Source organism: Myxine glutinosa, chromosome 7 (assembly GCF_964187855.1).
Source record: "Myxine glutinosa chromosome 7, kmMyxGlut1.1, whole genome shotgun sequence".
Taxonomy (NCBI): Eukaryota; Metazoa; Chordata; class Myxini; order Myxiniformes; family Myxinidae; genus Myxine; species Myxine glutinosa.
This window is the reverse complement of record NC_136267.1, coordinates 124,646,593-124,666,525: the sequence shown is the minus strand read 5'-3', so window position 1 is coordinate 124,666,525 and position 19,933 is coordinate 124,646,593. Positions and strand designations below refer to the sequence as shown.

The following is a 19,933-nucleotide window of genomic DNA, read 5'->3' as shown; positions in this document are numbered from 1 at the left end:
CAGGAGCTCCTGCACGAGAAACAAATTGACCAGGTGGTTTGCCTGGTTCCTGTGAATGGCCTTATTCGGATACGAAGGGGGCATCGTACCCACATAATACGTGTCATGCAGGTAAGGTGAGACACAGATACAGTGGATGTCGGTACTGAGGTGTGTAAATGTAAACAGTCACAAAGGGATAGAAAGTCCCATCACTTGGTAAAGAATATATAAACTATTGCTGATAAGATCACCAATCCATCGAAAGGTCCCTGTTTTTATTCCATCTGTCTGGCATTCCATCTTAAATTATGTAAAAAAAAAAAAAATCGCTGAATTAAATAAAAAATTGACCAGCAAGAGCATGCAAATATTTTTCTCACCTATTACAGGTGGACAATGCGGATAGCAAATCACCATGGAGATAAACCCAATTCAGTCAGTACATTCACAACCCCCAGATTCGACGATCACACACAGACGAGACCCTCAGCACAACGCATTAGATTCCCGAAGCTTGCCAAATGGCACTTCATTCAACACGTCATCAGAATGCATCTTATAACACAAACCATGCGATTCACTTCTCATAACAACAAGTTTGAATATCAAACAGTTGAGGAGAAATCGGGTGTGAAAGCCACAGGAGCTTGTCCCAAACAGTTCCACACGATGTACTCCTCAGAGATGAGTTCTTTTGCTGAAAAGGACAACAGTACAAATGTTGTGATGTATAAAAACTCTGACACATGCAAATAAAGATGCAGTGCAGCACATGCACAAGGAAGGGATGCACAGGAGCAGAACACAGCATGTTAAACAGAACACAATATTCTAACCAATCGTTTCTGATTTCATTGGTGCGAGGAAATGTACTTAAAAGAAAAACATGCTTCCAAAGCCAAGCAAACCATTCCAGATAGTCTCCTCCAATTACTGCCACCACCGAAGGTGGATGAAGGTCGTGTTTTCACCTCTATTTGTCTATATGTCTGTTTGTGAACAGGATACCTCAAAAAGTTGCGGACGGATTCGGACGAAACTTGGTGGTCAGATTGGGTGTGGGACAAGGACGGAATAACTAGATTTTGGTAAAGATCCGGATCCGAGCATTTTCTAAGTGATTTTTCACCATTGAGTGATAGGGCTAAAATCGATAAATATATATATATATATATATATATATATATATATATATATATATATATATATATATATACTACTGGTCAACAGTTTTAGACCACCTCAAGTTTTCCAGTTTTTATTGAACTTTACGCAGTTTAATGTCTCAATATACTCTGAAATTAAGCAAAGAACAAATAAACAATTGGAGATTAAAAAAAGAAATCATAGAATCATTTTGTTTAACAAAATTTAATTTAAATTTTTTACTCAGCAAAGTAGCGACCTTTTGCAGATATAACCACCGAACACACTCGTGGCATTCTTTCTACAATGGAAATCAAATATTGTTCGGGAAGTTCTTCCCAACACTGTTGCAGAAGTTCCCACAAATGTGTTGCACTTGTAGGTTGCTTTGCTTTCACCCTTCTGTCCAGTTCATCCCAAACCAGCTCGATGGGGTTTAAGTCCCCTCTTGCCCCTCCTCCCCTCTTGCCCCTCCCCTCCAAATCCCCCCCCCCCTTGCCCCTACACTTCTCCCTTGCCCCTCCACTTCAAATCTCCCCCCTTGCCTCTCCCGTCCTAAACTCCCCCCTTGCCCCTCCCCTCCTAAACTCCCCCCTCACTCCTCCCCTTCAAAACTCCCCCCCAACCCCTCCCATTCAAATCTCCTCCCAGACCATTCCTCTCCAATTCTCCCTCCCCCCTCCTCATCCTCCTCCTCCTCAAAGCTGCCTCCTCCCCACTTCGTCTCCCTTCTATCTCATACCCCACCCCCCCCCCCCAACCTTCTACTTTCCTCTGCCCCCCCCCCTCAAACAACCCCTCACTGTGCCTCATCCCTTCACCATCAAACCTTTCGTTCTCCTCATCCTTCCTTTTCTTGTAACTCTTCTGTAATCTCTGACACACTATCAACTGCTCTCCCTACCTCCCCCTCTCATCCTTCATCTTACCCGACATCTCCCCTCCCCTGTCCTGTACCCGATGCTCCCCCTCTCTCTTCATTAACGGTATGGACCTCAAACATCCAGGGCCTTCGCTCAAACCTGACTGATCTCTCCATACAGGTTGCTTCTGACAATCCAGACTTGATCGGCTTAACAGAAACTTTCCTCCTTCAAGATGTCTCCGATTCCTTAATATCTCTTCCTGGTTACTCCATCCTCCGGTATGATAGACCTGAGCCTCGTCCTGGTGGTGGGGTGGCTATCTTTATCAAAAACTCTCTTCCTCACTCTCCTTGCACTGCCATCTCTCCACCTCACCCCCAGGAGTACCTCTGGCTACGGCTTCCTCTCCGCTCCCACCTTTTGTTCATATGTGTTCTGGACCATCCTCCAAACAGTGATGACTCCATTTACATTTCACTGTCTGACAACATGGACCAACTTCTATCCACTCATCCCAACTCTCTCTTCCTCATATGTGGCGACTTCAACTGTCATCATGCCAGCTGGCTGGGTGTGGGTTCATCTCTCACCAGCCATGGCACCTCAGCAAAGGACTTCTGTGACTCACTGGGATTGACACAATCTGTCAATTTCCCGACCCGGATCTCAGCCAATGGTGTATCTTCTCTTCTAGACTTGGTTATGACAAACTTCCCTGCTAATGTCTGCTGCTCTTCTTCTGCCCCAATCGGTTCTTCTGATCATGTGCTGGTTAAAGTGGACATCTCTCTGGCCATTCTCAGAGAGCCTCCTCAGTGTCGCCGAGTCTGGCATTTCACTCAGGCCGACTGGCACGGTCTTCAAGCAGCCATCAATCATCTGGACTGGTCTCCCATCTCCACTGCCTCTGACATCAATTCTTCCTGGGAATTCTTCCAAAGCAAACTGCTCTCTCTCTCATGCAGAGATTTATCCCATCTCGTCTTCAGTTGTCTTACCCTTCCTCCCGTCCATGGTACACTGAATCTTGTGGTGAGGCAGTTGCCCTGAAACAACTTGCCTTTGCCTCTTGGAAGGCTAATCCAACTGAAGGCAATCTCAGTTCCTTCCACCAAGCTCGGAACAAGTGTGTGTCTACCCTCAGGAGTGCCAGGAAGCACTATCTCTCCACACTCAAGAATGAACTCTCAAACCTGTCTCCTTCCTCCAAATCATGGTGGCGTCTGGTCAAATCCGTTTCTGGTGTTTGTTCCCCCTCCATCCCCTCCCTTACCTCAAATGGCTACACAGTTGACACCGCACGTGACAAAGCCGAATGCCTCAACTCTGTGTTTGCCTCAAAATCTTGTGTCCCAAACCCATCTCTCTCTGCTCCCACCTTACCCAGTCGAACCCAACTGCTCCTGGACTCTGTGTCCTTCTCTCCTGACAAGGTGGAGGAGTTTTTGTCAAACCTCGACTCTGATTCTGCAACTGGACCAGACGGCATAAGCCCACGGGTCCTAAAATCCTGCTCTGCCGCTCTATCTCACCCTCTCTTTTGCTCAAGGTCATCTGCCAGCATCCTGGAAATCAGCAAACATTACCGCTTTACACAAAAAAGGTGCAAAAACAGATCCTTGCAACTACAGACCAATCAGCCTGCTCCCAATTTTCAGCAAAGTCACGGAATCCATCATTGCTTCGGATATCAAATCCTTCCTCTTCTCCAATGGCTTGATCTCTGATCATCAAGTTGGATTCAGACCAGGTCATTCTACTCTGGACATGCTGCTTCTGCTGTCTCAACAATGGATGGAGGTCCTCAATGCCAAACAGGAAATCAGAGCCGTCTCCCTCGACATATCACGTGCCTACGATACGGTCTGACACCCAGCTCTGCTCACCAAACTCTCCTCCTATGGTATCCATGGAAATCTCCACTCATGGCTTGTGGACTTCCTCTCTGGTCGTAGTCAACGTGTGGCCCTGAATGGATTTCTCTCATCGCCCCTTCCTGTTCTGGCTGGAGTTCCCCAAGGCAGTGTTCTGGGCCCTGTGCTTTTTATGGTCTTCATCAATGATCTCTCTGACTCTCTGGAAAATCCTCTCTATCTCTTTGCTGATGACTCCACTCTCTGCCGCTCCATTCCTCTTCCCTCAGATCGGCAGTCTGCAGCCTCCTCACTCTCTGAAGACCTGGACAAAATCACAGACTGGTCAAACAAGTGGAACATGTCTTTCAATCCTGACAAATCTCACACTCTTGCTATGTCTCTCCGAAAAGATCGACTGGACAAACCCTCCAATCTACTTTCTCAACAATCCTCTCCAATGAAGTTCTGTCGCTCAAGCTTTTGGGTCTCACTATCTGCCATGATCTTTCTTGGGAAAACCACATTTCCAAGCTGGCCTCCAAAGCCAGTCGCCGACTGGGCATCCTCCGTCGTGCGAAGTCCTTCCTCGGCACAACTGAGCTCCTCACCACATACAAGGCTTTCATCCGCAGCTCAATGGAATACTGTTCCCCGCTCTGGGCCGGTGCTCCTGCCTCACACCTAGCTCGGCTTCACGCTGTTGAAGCCAAAGCTTTCAGAATCATTGGAATCTCCTGCGAGGAAGCTAACTCCGAGGACCTTTCACTCACTCACCGCAGGCAGGTTGGTGGTCTTTCTGTCTTCTACCGACTCCTCTCCGGCCTTGCTCCCCCAGCTCTCTCTGTGCTTTGTCCCCCAAATATTCCTACAGGTTGCACAAGATCTGCCAGCAACCCTCCGATGGTTAAACTGCCGAAATCTCGGCTCTCTGCTCACCTTCACTCTTTCATTCCTCTTTTCTCCCGCCTCTGGAACAAACTCCCACACTCCCTTCAATCCCACTCCTCCCTCCAGGTCTTTAAAACAGCTGTTCACCACCATCTCTTATCTTTCCCCATCCAAAACCTTGATCTTTTCTACCCCCACTAATTCACCCCAGATCCACCTTGTTTGAAATTCCAACTTCTTTCCTGGAAGTCCCAGCAGTGTCCATATGTTTTATACCTCTCCCACCCCTCCTTCCCATGCCTCTCCCTCCCACAGATCTCTCGATGTCCCTGGTCTCAAATGTTGTGTTTGTGTTCTCCCCCCTCTCTCCCCATCTTGTCAACTGCTCCCTTATTTTGTGTTTTATGTGTCGGTTTGACTTTTTGTGTGATTAATGTTAGCTCTTTCACGAGCCTCGATCTTGTATACACAGAAAAAAAAAAGAAAAAAAAAAATAAGGTCTGAATATGGATCCAGATAAGAGGATTTTTAAAGTGATTAATCACCATTCAGTGATAGGGCTATAAACTGTGTATATGTGAACTACTACGTATATATGATATTTCTCAAAGTTGTGGACGAGTTATGACAAAACTAGGTGGATGAGTTGGTTCGGGAACAATAACTAGCCGATTAGATTTTGGTTCAGGTCCGGATCCAGATATGGCCTGTCAATGGGATACAATGCGTAAACTGCTCAGCTATGCGGAAGTATGCTCTCTCCCGAACACCGTTCTTTTTACAGATTAAATCAAGAGGATGTTGATTGAGGTTTGCTTTCTGCGGTACTGCAGCATTATAAAATTTAAAATAAAAAAACCAAAGAGCTTTTCTACAAAATCCATGAAGAGTTACGAAGACCTTTTAGTCACAAAACCCAAAATGAAATTTCATTAACGACAGCTTTTTTTTTCTTTTTTTTTTCGTCAAAGCAATTGAATGGCTTTGAAGAGGAGAACCACTCACCGGTGGTTACTTTTATTTTTGCAGGTGGCTGCACTTGGATGGAGTACGAATCCACGGTGCAGCCCGTCAGGGTGTAATCCTGGATCTTGAAAATGATCTAAAGGAATAGGCAGTACCCTTAACAGGCAGTAATCATTAATTTATTGCCTCAAAGTTTGACAATGTGCAGTATGTAGAAGTGCAAGTACAGCGTACATTACCCGTCATGGCTACAACAGTGGATAATTTGGCTGAAGGACCGAATCTTTCAACATCACAGGTACAATTTCAACAACTGTGTAAGCAGCCTTTAAAAAGACATGATTACCTGTCATTTCATCACAGTCACACATCTCACCTTGGCATATGCATTAAGGCCAGTGCAGAAAGGGGCAGAAGGAACTGCTGCCTTGTGCTCAGTTTGCCCCTCGGTGATCACCTTTCCCGTCAGGCTAGCTTGGAGGCTCTTGGGGAAATGTGTTCCTGGGGAACAAACTGAAGAGTTAGCTATTGATATATGGGCTGTGACTTGACTTGGGATGACTGTCAGGAAGGGAAAGGCCAATGAAGAATTGGCACAAGTCTCATAGAGGCATTTCTCTCAATTCCAATAGTTGGCATTCGTTTGACGACATGGAAAGATGACGTTTTCATTGCAAAAAGAAACAAGGGATGAGGATCTGCTTCCTGACCTAGAGACAGGAAGCAGGGTCAAAAAACAAATACCGACCAACATTCCAAACAAGCAGCGCCTGCTCTTTCTGAACGTCCAAATTCCCCGTTGTAACTTTGCAGTCCTTGACGTGAATGAACCCCCTGCGGAATACAAGGTCAGGTGATCATAAGGATGGCAACTCCATAAAGAGGTGAAAGTTAATGAGTAATTATATGGATTAAGTATGAAATAGGTTCAACTACAACCTTATACAGGAGAGTCTTAATGTAATGAACAGATATGTTCTATGGATTGGCTGTTGTATCGGAAGTCTACGTGGAAGGTACATGATAAAGCCATGTAAAGATTTTGTTTATGGGTGTAACCGGTGGGCAACAGCAAACCCAAACCCAGGCTTAGGAAACACTTGTGCAACAACCTTCTGAGAATGTAACCATCAATACAGACAGGCACCTGTTGAAGAAGGGGATGTGGACAGTGCAATACTCAAACGCATTCCGGACAGACTCGTGCAAGGATAGGCAAAGTGAGAGGTTCAGCACCGAAACACCACCATTTCCTCCTTGGCTTGCAACGTCTTTCTCTTCGTCCAGCTGATAGACCCCAAGCACAGGCATGATAGGGCAGGAAGCTGTATAAATGCACAAACGAAATGTTCCAGTGGGAGGGATGAATTGGAAACGGTATGGGCCTGCAAAGGCCTCATCACTGGAGTCACCGGTTCTGTGGACATCCAAGCAGGTCGCCTTCAGGGTGGACTCGGGCACCGCACTTACGCACGGGTGCACAAACAAGTCTTGGAGTGGTACACCAGCCACGGGGAGGGTTGCATTCAAGCTTACGTCGGGCCAACCTTCCAAGTCACACTGATCAAGACAAGCAAGCATGAGAAAAATTACCATTTACATCAATTAAAAATATTATATTATTCCTATTGTTGATGTGAAACACAAAGCTGTCAGGAAAACAAGCGAGATGTCTATCTAGTGTCGAGTTCGATTCCCAGCTACAATATACCGTATTTTTCGGCGTACAAGTCGATTTTTTGGCACATAAGTTGTTAATACTTGGAGTAAAAGTCGAATTGGCTATTTTTTGCCGTTTTTACCTCCACCAACGAAGGTGGATGCAGGTTATGTCCCCCCCCCCCCTGTATGTCTGTCTGTGAGCAGAATATTTCAAAAAGTCATGGATGGATTCTAACAAAACTTGGTGGACAAGTTGGGTGTGACAAGAACAAGCCGATTAGATTTTGGTTCAGGTCCGGATGCAGTTCTGGCCTATCAGTGAGTTACAAAAAACAAACTGTTCAGCCTACCAGAGATATGCGCTCTACCAAGTGCCATTGTAGTTCATAGCTAAGTCGAGTTGAAGTACAGGACAAAGTTAGATCAATTACGGTCGTGAGCGAAAAAGTCAGTCAGAACAATGGAGGTGTTAATACCTACCTGACACAACACATCGCTCCGACAGTACTTTCAGGGTTTGAATATTAATGAGCTTTTTTCTGCATATTATTTGAAATACTTTGTGGGACGAACTTTTGTATAAATTAGGAATGCAAATAGTTTTTCAACATGTTTGTCATTATATATATATATATATATATATATATATATATATATATATATATATATATATATATATATATATATATATATATATATATATATATATATATATATATATTGTTGTGGATCCCCCGAAGCCCGTTCCCATTACGAAGGGGGGGTTAAACCCCTTTTTTCCCCCTGGGACTTCGGGTCCGCGAGACCGAGTCGCCACTTCCGGGCAAACGTGAAAAAGGGTTTCGGGACAAATTCGCACGTACCTTTGGTACCCACGCTGCCACGAAAGCGGGGATCGAGCCTTGCACGAGCCACGCTTAATCGAGTACGCCCGAGCAGAATGCATATCACGTGACTCGTGCTGTTACTTTTATTGGAACCCAATTCGAGCGGTTTTATTCGTACCATGGGAAGCCAATGATGGAAGAGACAGGACGGTCAAATCAGAAGGAAGAACAGAATTTATTTATACTGTACAAGGATTTGTAGAAGGAAAGGGACACAGAGCAGAGCTTAGTCAGTCTTACTAATTCCCAGACAAATGGGCCCACTTACACACACGGGGAGATGGAGGATGAGAAGTTCGCGCTTCGCCGCCAGTCGCCCCGGGGCAGCTCGCCCGGTGTGGCTCTCAAATGTACACGGCACGTATCAGGCGAAGGCAGGCAGGAGGAAATCGCGCGTCTGTGGCCCGGCGCGGGTCGTCCTCTCGAACACGTGATTAATACTGCGCAGAGCGCGGGGAACAGGGCACGGGGCAAGTTCGTGTACAACGGCAATTCAATTCGCTTTGCAACTCCACTCGCGTTCTCGTCTGCCTTCTGCGTTCTCGTGCCGTCCGTTCTCGTGCGATCCCAGTTCTGATCTGCCACGTTCTCCCTGTTCTCAGAACTGAGGTGGGGGGCTCGGAGCAGGGTTTTATGGCCCCGCCCCAGCCCGAATCGAATGTTCCAAACCCCGCCTCTGGTCGTCGTGGTTAGCCACTCCCCTCGAGCACACTTAGCCACTCCCCTCGAGTATTGGCGGCTCGTTGCTTACCGACCACTCCTCCTGCCCCGCCTTCCTTCGGCCTCGGTCGACTTGTTCAGGCCTGCCGCGTGGTATTTCAGCGCCAAACCAAAAGCATCAAAGCAAAGCGCCAAAAGAACACCTAATCTCACTGGCCTACTCAACGCAAAACTAAACACAGGAAAGGACTACGCTTACATTTACTAAGAAATAACTGAACTATCGCAAGGCTTCATGTTGTGGTGTAACTAACTAAGAGGGGAAATTAACCTTTATTTCAAAACCGCAACAATATATACATAGGTGCAGTATTTAAAACAAGATACAGAATAATTATCAGCACTGGCTCACAGCACATTACATTTTACCAATCCCGAACACATTTCTCGCTGACACCGTATTTCCTATGCAGAGTCAAATTCCTGCCATTTTCCTCAGTTAGCTAAACAACTTCCAACTTAAAATCTGCCGTGTATGACTTGCGCGACTTTACGGGAGGCATTTTGAGATTACGTATTGTTGCGGTTTTGTGGTTTTATAATAAAGGTTAATTTCCGCTCCTATTTAGTTACACTACAACATGTAGCCTCATTTAAGCTCAATTATTTCTTAGTAAATGTAAGGGTAGTCCTTTCCTGTGTTAGTTTTGCGTTGAGTAGGATAATGGAAATTAGGTGCCCTTACGATGCTTCGATGCTTTTGGTTTTGGCGCGAAATACCACGCGGCAGGCCTGAACAAGTCGACCAAGGTCGAAGGAAGGTGGAGGAGGAGCCAACGGTAAGCGCGAGCCGCCAATCAGGGCTCGAGGGGAGTGACTTACCACTGCAGCAAAAGGCGGGGTTTGGAACGTTCGAGTCGGGCTAGGGCGGGGCGATATAACCCTGTGCCCAGAGCTCCCCACCTCAGTGATGAGAGGAGATGCGCTGAGTTACGAGTTATGAGCTCGGAGTTCTCAGTTATGAGATGAGCGCAGGGCAAGTCAGCCCAGTTACGAGATCGGAGTCGTGAGAATACGGCAGTTCAGTTGAGTTGAGCATAACCCCGTTGTACATGAACGTGCCCTGCTCTCCGCGCTCTGCGCAGTATTAATCGCGCTATAAAGACGACCCACGCCGGGCCACAGACGCGCGTATTTCCTCCTGCCTGCCTTTACCGATATACGCGCCGCGAGGATTTTCCCACCTGCCTGCTTTCGCCGGGATACGTGCAGTGACCGCCAGAGGGCCACGCCGGGTGAGCTGTTCCTGGAGCGACCGAAGCAGGCGCGGTCGGCGCGCGAACATTCTCCTTCCATTTCCCCGTGCGAGTGATCGGGCCAGTGTCTGGGAAGATAAGTAAGACTGCTTAAGTTCTGCCCTGTGTCCCCTTTTCTCCTACCAAATCATTGTAAATAGTGTAAATAAATCTGTTCTTCCTTCTGATTCGACCGTTTCGTCTCTTCCATCATTGGTCTCGCGTGGTATGAATTAGATCGCTCTGATCCGGTTCTATAGAAAGGTAACAGCACGTGTCACGTGGTACGCCATCCGCTTGGGTGTACTCAATCACGCGTGATTCGTGCGAGACTCAATCCCCGCTTCCGCTACGGCGTGGGTACTCAAGGTACGTGCAAAATTGTCCCGAAACCCTTTTCCACGTCTGCCCGGAAGTGGCGACTCAGTCTCGCGGTTTTGAAGACCCAAGGAGAAAAAAGGGCTTAATCTCCCCTTTGTAAGGGAACGGACTTCGAAAAACCACAACAGTATCAAGGATGGATACATATGATTCGGATTGAAAGTGTTGGATGAAACATAATTGGTGAGTGCGTGCTCGTTATTGATTGGATAACTTCGCATGCAACAGTAAGCGGATTAACATTTAAATGTTCACCCGATCAACAAACGTTCTGGGCAATGATTTATATAGCGTTTTCAATTAACGATTACACAATGTCAAAAATATCACACTTTGCAGTTTTTTTCATTTATGCAATTCAATGTCTTAAAACCATAGTTCAGTCGATTCCAAGTACAGGTCGAGGCCTGAGCTTCTGGGAAAAAAAAAAGTAACAACTTGTACGCCAAAACATATGGAACCCTATCAACTTAGTGCTTTTCGGACAGCGTGTTGCATCAACAATTCCATTCTCCATTAAAGAGAACTTTAAGCTAGCTGTCCTATCTGCAAGCATTATTTTGTGGATGTTAAAGACCCATAGGTACCCTTCGAACAAAAGCGAGAAATTGTTAGCCAGTACCTTGACCAAAGTCTAAATTCCTACCCAAAGCAACAGGAATATCATTGGCATCACTGAATTTCCGTGATGATGCAACCAGCAGATCAATTTCATAACTGAATCACAGCCAAATGTACATTCAATTGATAGATGTGAAACACAAGATGATGCTTCAAAACTGAAAATTACTCTGTCTGTTCATGATCGTATTTCTTGCAATTTCATTGGAGGTAGCTACGTCTTGTCCAGGATTGGCTCACAACCACGTGACATCACGTTTCAGCCAATAGTGGACAAAACATGGCTGTCTGAATATAAATTACAGGGGATTTCAAGTTCTGTTTAACAGACTTGATAAATACATACTATAATTTGTAGTGAAGGATTTGAAAATTATAGGTTTCACGAATGTTTTTGCAGTTGCTCAAACTTAGTGTCTTTCCTATGAACCACAGCAACAAAACATGGCAACAGGGTTTATTTGAAGAATTAAAAAACGCATAACAAAAGCAATGAACACCTTGCAGGAGATGCAGCCGTAAACCTCCCAAGCATCAGGAACATCACGGCGGCCGTACTGCACCGCGCGCACCCATTCGGTCACGAGAGCAGATGCTGCCGCTTTGCCCTGACTGCCGATGGGTCTCCAAGCCGGTGTTGGACGATCATTCACAGTGCCGGAACCAATCGAGCTGCACTGGTTGAGACTCGGCTGGTGGAGATCGGTATCAATCGGAGTGCCAAAAGGACAGGCGGCAGTGAGCATGGCAGGGAGGGAGGAGAGCTGGGGGAGGTATTTGGAGCAAGTGAGAGAGAAAAACTTTGAAAACAGAAGTAGTTAGTTGGGAGGGCCTCTCATATTCAGCAGAGGCATTTTATCTAAGAGATAGTTCGAATATGACATGCAGCTTTGTTAAAATTATGTAGGTAGATTCATAATCTATGAAGATTCATAATCTATGGTTGTTCATTTGAGTCGGTGACTTGGACTCGAGTGCGACTCGAGCCACTTTGTATCGGACTTGCGACTGGACATAGACTTTGAAAAAAAAAGACTTTGGACTTGACTTGTGACTTGTTGACAATCTTCATTTTCCCTCCCAAAAATATAGTCTAAATTTAATTGCACACCGCACCTTTTCTATGCCATCTCCAGGCACTGCATAACGTCATTGCCGGGCACCGAAGGGGGCTCGGCAATGACGCACGCTGAAAGGGAGTACTCAGTTTTCACTCTGGTTGTTTGTTGTACACCGCACCTTTCCTATGCCATCTCCAGGCATTGCAAATCGTCATTGCCGGGCACCGAAGGGGGCTCGGCAGTGACGCACGCTGAAAGGGAGTACTCAGTTTTCACTCTGTTTGTTGTACACCGCACCTTTCCCATGCCATCTCCAGGCATTGCAAATCGTCATTGCTGGGCACCGAAGGGGGCTCGGCAGTGACGCACGCTGAAAGGGAGTACTCAGTTTTCACTCTGTTTGTTTGTTTTCTTTCTTGTTTGTTTTCTTGTTTGTTTGTTTGTCCGGACGATATCTCAGCCATCCTTTGAGCTAGGAAGCTGAAATTTCGGCACAGTAGTGAGCAAGTCCTTTGTCAAAAACAGTATTTTTTGTTTTTTGAATAATCAATTAATTGAGGAGTTATTTAATTATTAGCGATTATTTAAGTACTTATTTAATTAATCAAATTTCCTTTCTCTTCTGACCATTAACTCAGGCACCTTTTGAGTTAGGAAGCTGATATTTGGACATGCCAATGACCAGGTGATTTGGCTGCAAAGGCTATTTTTGATTTATTAATTAATCAATTAATCGATTAATTAATTAATTATTCGATTAATGACAAAAAAAAATTTTTTTTGAAGTTACAGATTCTGCTGCAATGGTGGTGGTTTATGTGTTCTCTGACCGAATTGATGAATAATTTAATTTTTTTATGATTTTTATTTATTTATTTTCATTATTAATCATTTATTTATTTTCATTATTATTAATCATATATTTATTTTCTTTCTCATTTGGCCAATATCTCAGGCACCTTTTGAGCTCAGAAGCTAATATTTGGACATGAGTGACCAAGTGATGTGGCTATCAAGGATATTTTTGATTGATTGATTAATAAATTTATCAATTAACCGATTAATTATTTAATTATTCGATGAATTACGAAAAAAAAAAAAATCAGTTACAGATTCTGATGAAATGGTGATGGTTTATGTGTTCTGTGACCGAATTGTTTAATAATTTAATTTTTTAATGATTATTATTTATTTATTTTCATTATTAATCATTCATTTATTTTCTTTCTCATTTGGCCAATATCTCAGGCACCTTTTGAGCTGGGAAGCTAATATTTGGACATGACAGTGACCAAGTGATTTGGCTATCAAGGATATTTTTGATTTATTGATTAATCATTTAATCGATTAATTATTTATTGATTAATCGATTAATTATTTATTGATTAATCAATTAATTATTTAATTTTTTATTAATGAGTTATTTAATTAAATTTCAAAAAGATACATCTAGGGATGAAGCACTAGTGGTTTAGTTATGCTATTAGCCAATTGATTAAGAAAATATTTTGTGATAATATTTTATTGATTTTAATTATACAATTAATGAATCAATTTGTGTACACCTCTCCCTCCCAATGCAGCCTCTATGAGCTGCACTGTGGTATTGCCGGGCGCCAGAGGCGCCCCGGCAATGCCGCGCTGTAGCATATTTAATTATTTGGCATGGGGGCGGTGTACTTTTTTTTTTGTTTTGTTTTTTGTTTGTTTGTTTGTTTTTTTTTTGTTGTTTTTTTTTGTTTGTTTTTTTGTTTGTTTGTTTTTTGTATACAAGATCGAGGCTCGTGAAAGAGCGAACATTAATCACACAGAAAGACAAACAGACACATAAAACAAATAACATCGGGAGCGGTAGACAAGATGGGGAGAGAGGGGGAAGGACACAAACACAACATTTGAGAGCAGGGACCGAGAGACATGGAGACATCGAGAGATCTGTGGGAGGGAGAGGGCTTTGGGGGGGAGGCATGTGAAGGGGGAGGGGGGGTGGGAGAGGTATAAACAGATGGACACTGCCAGGATTTCCAGGAAAGAAGTTGGAATTTCAAACAAGGTGGATCTGGGGTGAATTGGTGGGGGTAGAAAAGATCAAGGTTTTGGATGGGGGAAGATAAGAGATGGTGGTGAACAGCTGTTTTAAAGACCTGGAGGGAGGAGAGGGATTGAAGGGAGTGTGGGAGTTTGTTCCAGAGGCGGGAGAAAAGAGGAATGATAAGGTGAGCAGAGAGCCGAGATTTCGGCAGTTTAACCATCAGAGGGTTGCTGGCAGATCTTGTGCGACCTGTAGGAATATTTGGGGGACAGAGCACAGAGAGAGCTGGGGGAGCAAGGCCGGAGAGGAGTCGATAGAAGACAGAAAGACCACCTACCTGCCTGCGGTAAGTGAGTGAAAGGCCCTCAGAGATAGCTTCATCGCGGGAGATTCCAATGATTTTGAAAGCTTTGGATTCAAGAGCGTGAAGCCGAGCCAGGTGTGAGGCAGGAGCACCAGCCCATAGGGGAGAACAGTATTCCATTGAGCTGCGGATGAAAGCCTTGTATGTGGTGAGGAGCTCGGGTGTGCCGAGGAAGGACTTCGCACGACGGAGGATGCCCAGTCGGCGACTGGCTTTGGAGGCCAGCTTGGAAATGTGGTTTTCCCCAAGAAAGACCATGGCAGATCGTGAGACCCAAAAGCTTGAGCGACAGAACTTCTTGGAGAGGATTGTTGAGAAAGTAGATGGGAGGGTTGTCCAGTCGATCTTTTCGGAGAGACATAGTAAGAGAGTGAGATTTGTCAGGATTGAAAGACATGTTCCACTTGTTTGACCAGTCTGTGATTTTGTCCAGGTCTTCAGAGAGTGAGGAGGCTGCAGACTGCCGATCTGAGGGAAGAGGAATTGGAGCGGCAGAGAGTGGAGTCATCAGCAAAGAGATAGAGAGGATTTTCCAGAGAGTCGGAGAGATCATTGATAAAGACCAGAAAAAGCACAGGGCCCAGCACACTTCCTTGGGGAACTCCAGCCTGAACAGGAAGGGGAGATGAGAGAAATCCATTCAGGGCCACACGTTGACTACGACCAGAGAGGAAGTCCGCAAGCCATGCATGGATATTTCCATGGATACCATAGGAAAATTACTTTGAATTACTTTCAATTACTTTGAATGTATCTGTACTTGTTTGTTTTCTTTCTTGTTGTGCACCGCACCTTTCCTATGCCATCTCCAGGCATTGCAAATCGTCATTGCTGGGCACCGAAGGGGGCTCGGCAGTGACGCACGCTGAAAGGGAGTACTCAGTTTTCACTCTGGTTGTTTGTTTTCTTTCTTGTTTGTTTGTCCGGGCGATATCTCAGCCATCCTTTGAGCTAGGAAGCTGAAATTTCGGCACAGTAGTGAGCAAGTCCTTTGTCATAAACAGTATTTTTTGTTTTTTGAATAATCAATTAATTGAGGAGTTATTTAATTATTAGCGATTAATTAAGTACTTATTTAATTAATCAAATTTCCTTTCTCTTCTGACCATTAACTCAGGCACCTTTTGAGTTAGGAAGCTGATATTTGGACATGCCAATGACCAGGTGATTTGGCTGCAAAGGCTATTTTTGATTTATTAATTAATAAATTAATCAATTAATCGATTAATTATTTAATTATTCGATTAATGACTAAATTTTTTTTTTTTTTTTACTTACAGATTCTGATGAAATGGTGGTGGTTTATGTTTTCTGTGACCGAATTGATTAATAATTTAATTTTTTAATGATTATTATTTATTTATTTTCATTATTAATCATTTATTTCTTTTATTTCTCATTTGGCCAATATCTCAGGAACCTTTTGAGCTGGGAAGCTAATATTTGGACATGACAGTGACCAAGTGATGTGGCTATCAAGGATATTTTTGATTTATTGATTAATCATTTAATCGATTAATTATTTATTGATTAATTGATTAATTATTTATTGATTAATCAAGTAATTGTTTAATTATTTATTCATGACTTATTTAATTAAATTCCTAAAAGATACATCTTCGGATGAAGCACGAGTGGTTTAGTTATGCTATTAGCCAATTGATTAAGAAAATATTTTCTGATAATCTTTTATTGATTTTAATCATACAATTAATCAATCAATTAGCGTACACCTCTCCCTCCCAATGCAGCCTCCATGAGCTGCACTGCGGTATTGCCGGGCGCCGGAGGCGCCCCAGCAATGCCGCGCTGTAGGATATTTCATTATTTGGCATGGGGGCGGTGTACTTTGAATGTATCTGTACTTGTTTTCTTTCTTGTTTTTCCGGGTGATATCTCAGCCATCCTTTGAGCTCGGAAGCTGAAATTTCGGCACAATAGTGAGCAAGTACTTTGTCAACAACGGTATTTTGGGTTTTTTGATTAATCAATTAATTGATGAGTTATTTAATTCTTAGCGATTAATTAAGTACTTATACATTTCCTTTCTCTTCTGGCCATTATCTCAGGCACCTCTTGAGTTAGGAAGCTGATATTTGGACATGCCAATGACCAAGTGATTTGGCTGCAAAGGCTATTTTTTTTATTTATTGATTGATCAATTAATCAATTAATCGATTAATTATTTAATTATTCAATTAATGACTAAAAAAATTTTTTTTAAGTTACAGATTCTGATGAAATGGTGGTGGTTTATGTGTTATATTAGCGAATTGATTAATTATTTCATTTTTTTATGATTATTATTTATTTATTTTCATTATTAATTATTTATTTATTTTCTTTCTCATCTAGGCAATATCACAGGCACCTTTTGAGCTAGGAAGCTAATATTTGGACATGACAGTGACCAAGTGATGTAGCCACAAAGGATATTTTTGATTTATTGATTATCACTTAATAGATTCATTATTTATTGATTAATCAATTAATTATTTAATTTTTTTATTAATGACTTATTTAATTAAATTTCTAAAAGATACATCTTCGGATGAAGCACTAGTGGTTTAGTTATGCGATTAGCCAATTGATTATGAAAATATTTTGTGATAATCTTTTATTGATTTTAATTATACAATTAATCAATCAATTAGCGTACACCTCTCCCTCCCAATGCAGTCTCTATGAGCTGCACTGCGGTATTGCCGGGCGCCGGAGGCACCCCGGCAATGCCGCACTGTAGGTTATTTAATTATTTGGCATGGGGGCGGTGTACTTTGAATGCATCTGTACTTGTTTTTAATCCGGGCAGTAGTGGCGCCGCAGCACACGACAGCCTACAGCCTACTTCGAAAGACCTTTTCATGAAAGATTCATTCTTTTACGACAATCAAAGCCAAGGGAAGCGTGCATGCAATTCAGGACCTGGAAGCTACCCTTCGATCCTCGATCGTCATGGCGTAAAATACACCAAAAGTCATTCGTTTTCCTTTAAAAATCATGACAGTTCAGTCATTACCAGTAACATTTGAGAGAATATGGGAGAGATGGGAGCAGTAGAGGAGAGACGACAGTACAATTGACACTTGATAGAGAAAAGAGATTGAGAAGAGGAGTCGCACCCAGTTTTCAGATATGGTTAATCTGGCAGCTCTGGGAGCAATGGTGCATTTGGTCTCACATGGGGCTCAAAGTGGTAGTTGTTCAGCAGAATTGCTCTTTTTGTGGTCTGCAGTATGGCTGCAGCATTCTACAAACTGCCGAAGGTCGCCATGACCCACTGTGCACCTTCAGCAGTGCAAGTGCCCTCAGGGCTCCTTTACCATTTCTACGAGATTGTAGAGTCAATGTGGCACTTCATATGGCTGAATGCCCCCATGGCTTTTTCACTGCACCAACGGCGGTCCCGTCAACAGAATTGGCCAAAATGATTGTCTCTCCTTCAATTTTCAATTGTGGATTCTCACTCCCGGTATCCCGCACCCTTTCACCAGGCCTGACTTATTTCATCCCCTCCACCCCTTTTAATCTTTTATTCCCATTTGATTTTATCCCTTCACCTCGCACCTCCCGGAGCTGGTCCATAGTATTGATGACTAAACGAGATAATAATAACCAATGATATTTACAAAACTGTCTCATTTTATTTTGCCTATAATAAATCCTTGCATGTTGTCGATAATTAATGATTTGTTCATAAACAAACTGGTGCTATTCGTTCGCTTATATAATGTTACTCATCAAATTTGAACCACCCTCATAACTCACAAAGCAAATAAACACAGAAAAACACATTTCTTTATAGTTCATTGCCACATAACTGTAATGTCAAAAAGAATAAACATACACCTGTGCACTGGCAGAACTCTCTTCCGCCGAAGAGAGAAAATTGGCCAATCCAAGGGCAAGGGCGAGAGCTTGGACCTTGGCTATCCCTGCATCATTATCAGAGTTTGATCGGGCCAGCGGAAGGCAGGCCAAAAACCAGGAGCCTCGCCGCAAAGTGACCAATGGTCCGAGGCTCCGACCAGCACGCAGGAAGTCCAGCAACTGTGATGTACTTGGCGTTGGAGTGTAGCTTGGTCCTAAAAGGATCTTTGCACGCCGTTCCACTGTGGGATAACGCCTGTGTGCACGAATCATATGATTAGTTATGATACAAAGGACCTTTTCACCATCAATACAAGATTTTTTAAGGGTGGTTACTTGCTAGGAATAGCCAGATCTTTCAATAGCTATTTCATTGATATACTCAGTACTTCAATGGGGGGGCCATGCCTTACAATCATATGAAAGCAGGAATTATTGGCCATCTGCGTATTGCACATGCCGTAAGGTGGTGGAGGTGTTAGCTAAATTGAGAAAAATTTAGTCGAGAAAAGGAAGAGAAGGAAGAAGGACAGCGAAAGGAGGGCAGTGGAGTTTCAACATATTTCGGTGGGCGGAGGTTATGCTTTCACCCCTGTATGTTTGTTTGTGTGCAGGATATCTCAAAAATGTTGTGGACGGATTTGGATGAAATTTGATGGACATGTTTGGTGTGTGAAAATGAAAAATTGGTTACATTTCGGTGAAGATCCAGATCCGAATACTAGAATTTCTTAGTAATTCCTTCACCATGCAAAGATAGGGCCAAAAACGATATATAGCACAATATCTCAAAAAGTTGGGCACGGATTCGGGCGAAACTTAGTTGTTTCGTTGTTGGGCATGTGAAAAGAAAGAAATGATTCGATTTTGGTAAATATCCAAATCCAAATCTCGATATGAGAATTTCAAATTTGTAAAAGTGATTCTTCAACATTGAGAGATGGGGCCAAAAACTACATATATAGCATGATATTTCAAAAAGTTGTCGATAATTTATGACAATACTAGGTGGATAAGTTGATTAGATGACAAGAACGAGCAGATTAGATTTTGGTTTGGGTCGAAATCCAGATCTGGCCTATCATTGGGATAGAAAATGTAAACTCAGCAGCCTGGCAGAGGTATGCACTCAACCAAGTGTCGTTCTAGTTCAATAGGCAGTAAGTATAGATGGCCACTACCTTGGAGTAGTATTCTGGGATAATTTGTGTCACTCGTCCCATAAATGTGCTGTGAGCCTTCTTAGACCAGCCTAATGGTAACTGTGATTGACAATTTCACTTCTGCTTAATTGCCACATTCTAAATAAAACACCGGAAGTTAGAAGACGACCTTTAACCTTAACCTGTTTGTGACCAGTATATTAAAGGCTGGTATCCTTTTGACCCTCCTTCCA

At 43.3% G+C, this 19,933-nt stretch overlaps 1 protein-coding gene across 4 annotated transcripts in view; it reads right to left on the bottom strand.

Annotated features, from left to right (window-relative positions):
- Positions 1-243: 243 nt before the first annotated feature.
- AP5M1 (adaptor related protein complex 5 subunit mu 1) overlaps positions 244-19,933 on the bottom strand; it is a 20,276-nt gene continuing 586 nt past the window's right edge. Inside the window, exons 2-9 of one of the 4 annotated variants that reach the window (XM_078782258.1) lie at positions 18,517-18,793; positions 11,711-11,974; positions 7,117-7,264; positions 6,852-7,029; positions 6,453-6,538; positions 6,081-6,205; positions 5,744-5,840; positions 244-679 (exon numbers count right to left, since the gene is read on the bottom strand). In XM_078782258.1, coding sequence (XP_078638384.1) covers positions 588-679; positions 5,744-5,840; positions 6,081-6,205; positions 6,453-6,538; positions 6,852-7,029; positions 7,117-7,264; positions 11,711-11,974; positions 18,517-18,793 — 1,267 coding nt within the window. In that variant the 3' untranslated portion in view covers positions 244-587. Of the gene's footprint in view, positions 680-5,743; positions 5,841-6,080; positions 6,206-6,452; positions 6,539-6,851; positions 7,265-11,710; positions 11,975-18,516; positions 18,794-19,933 lie in introns of all 4 variants that reach the window. The other 3 variants (XM_078782259.1, XM_068105101.2, XM_068105100.2) reach the window with 3 other exon arrangements.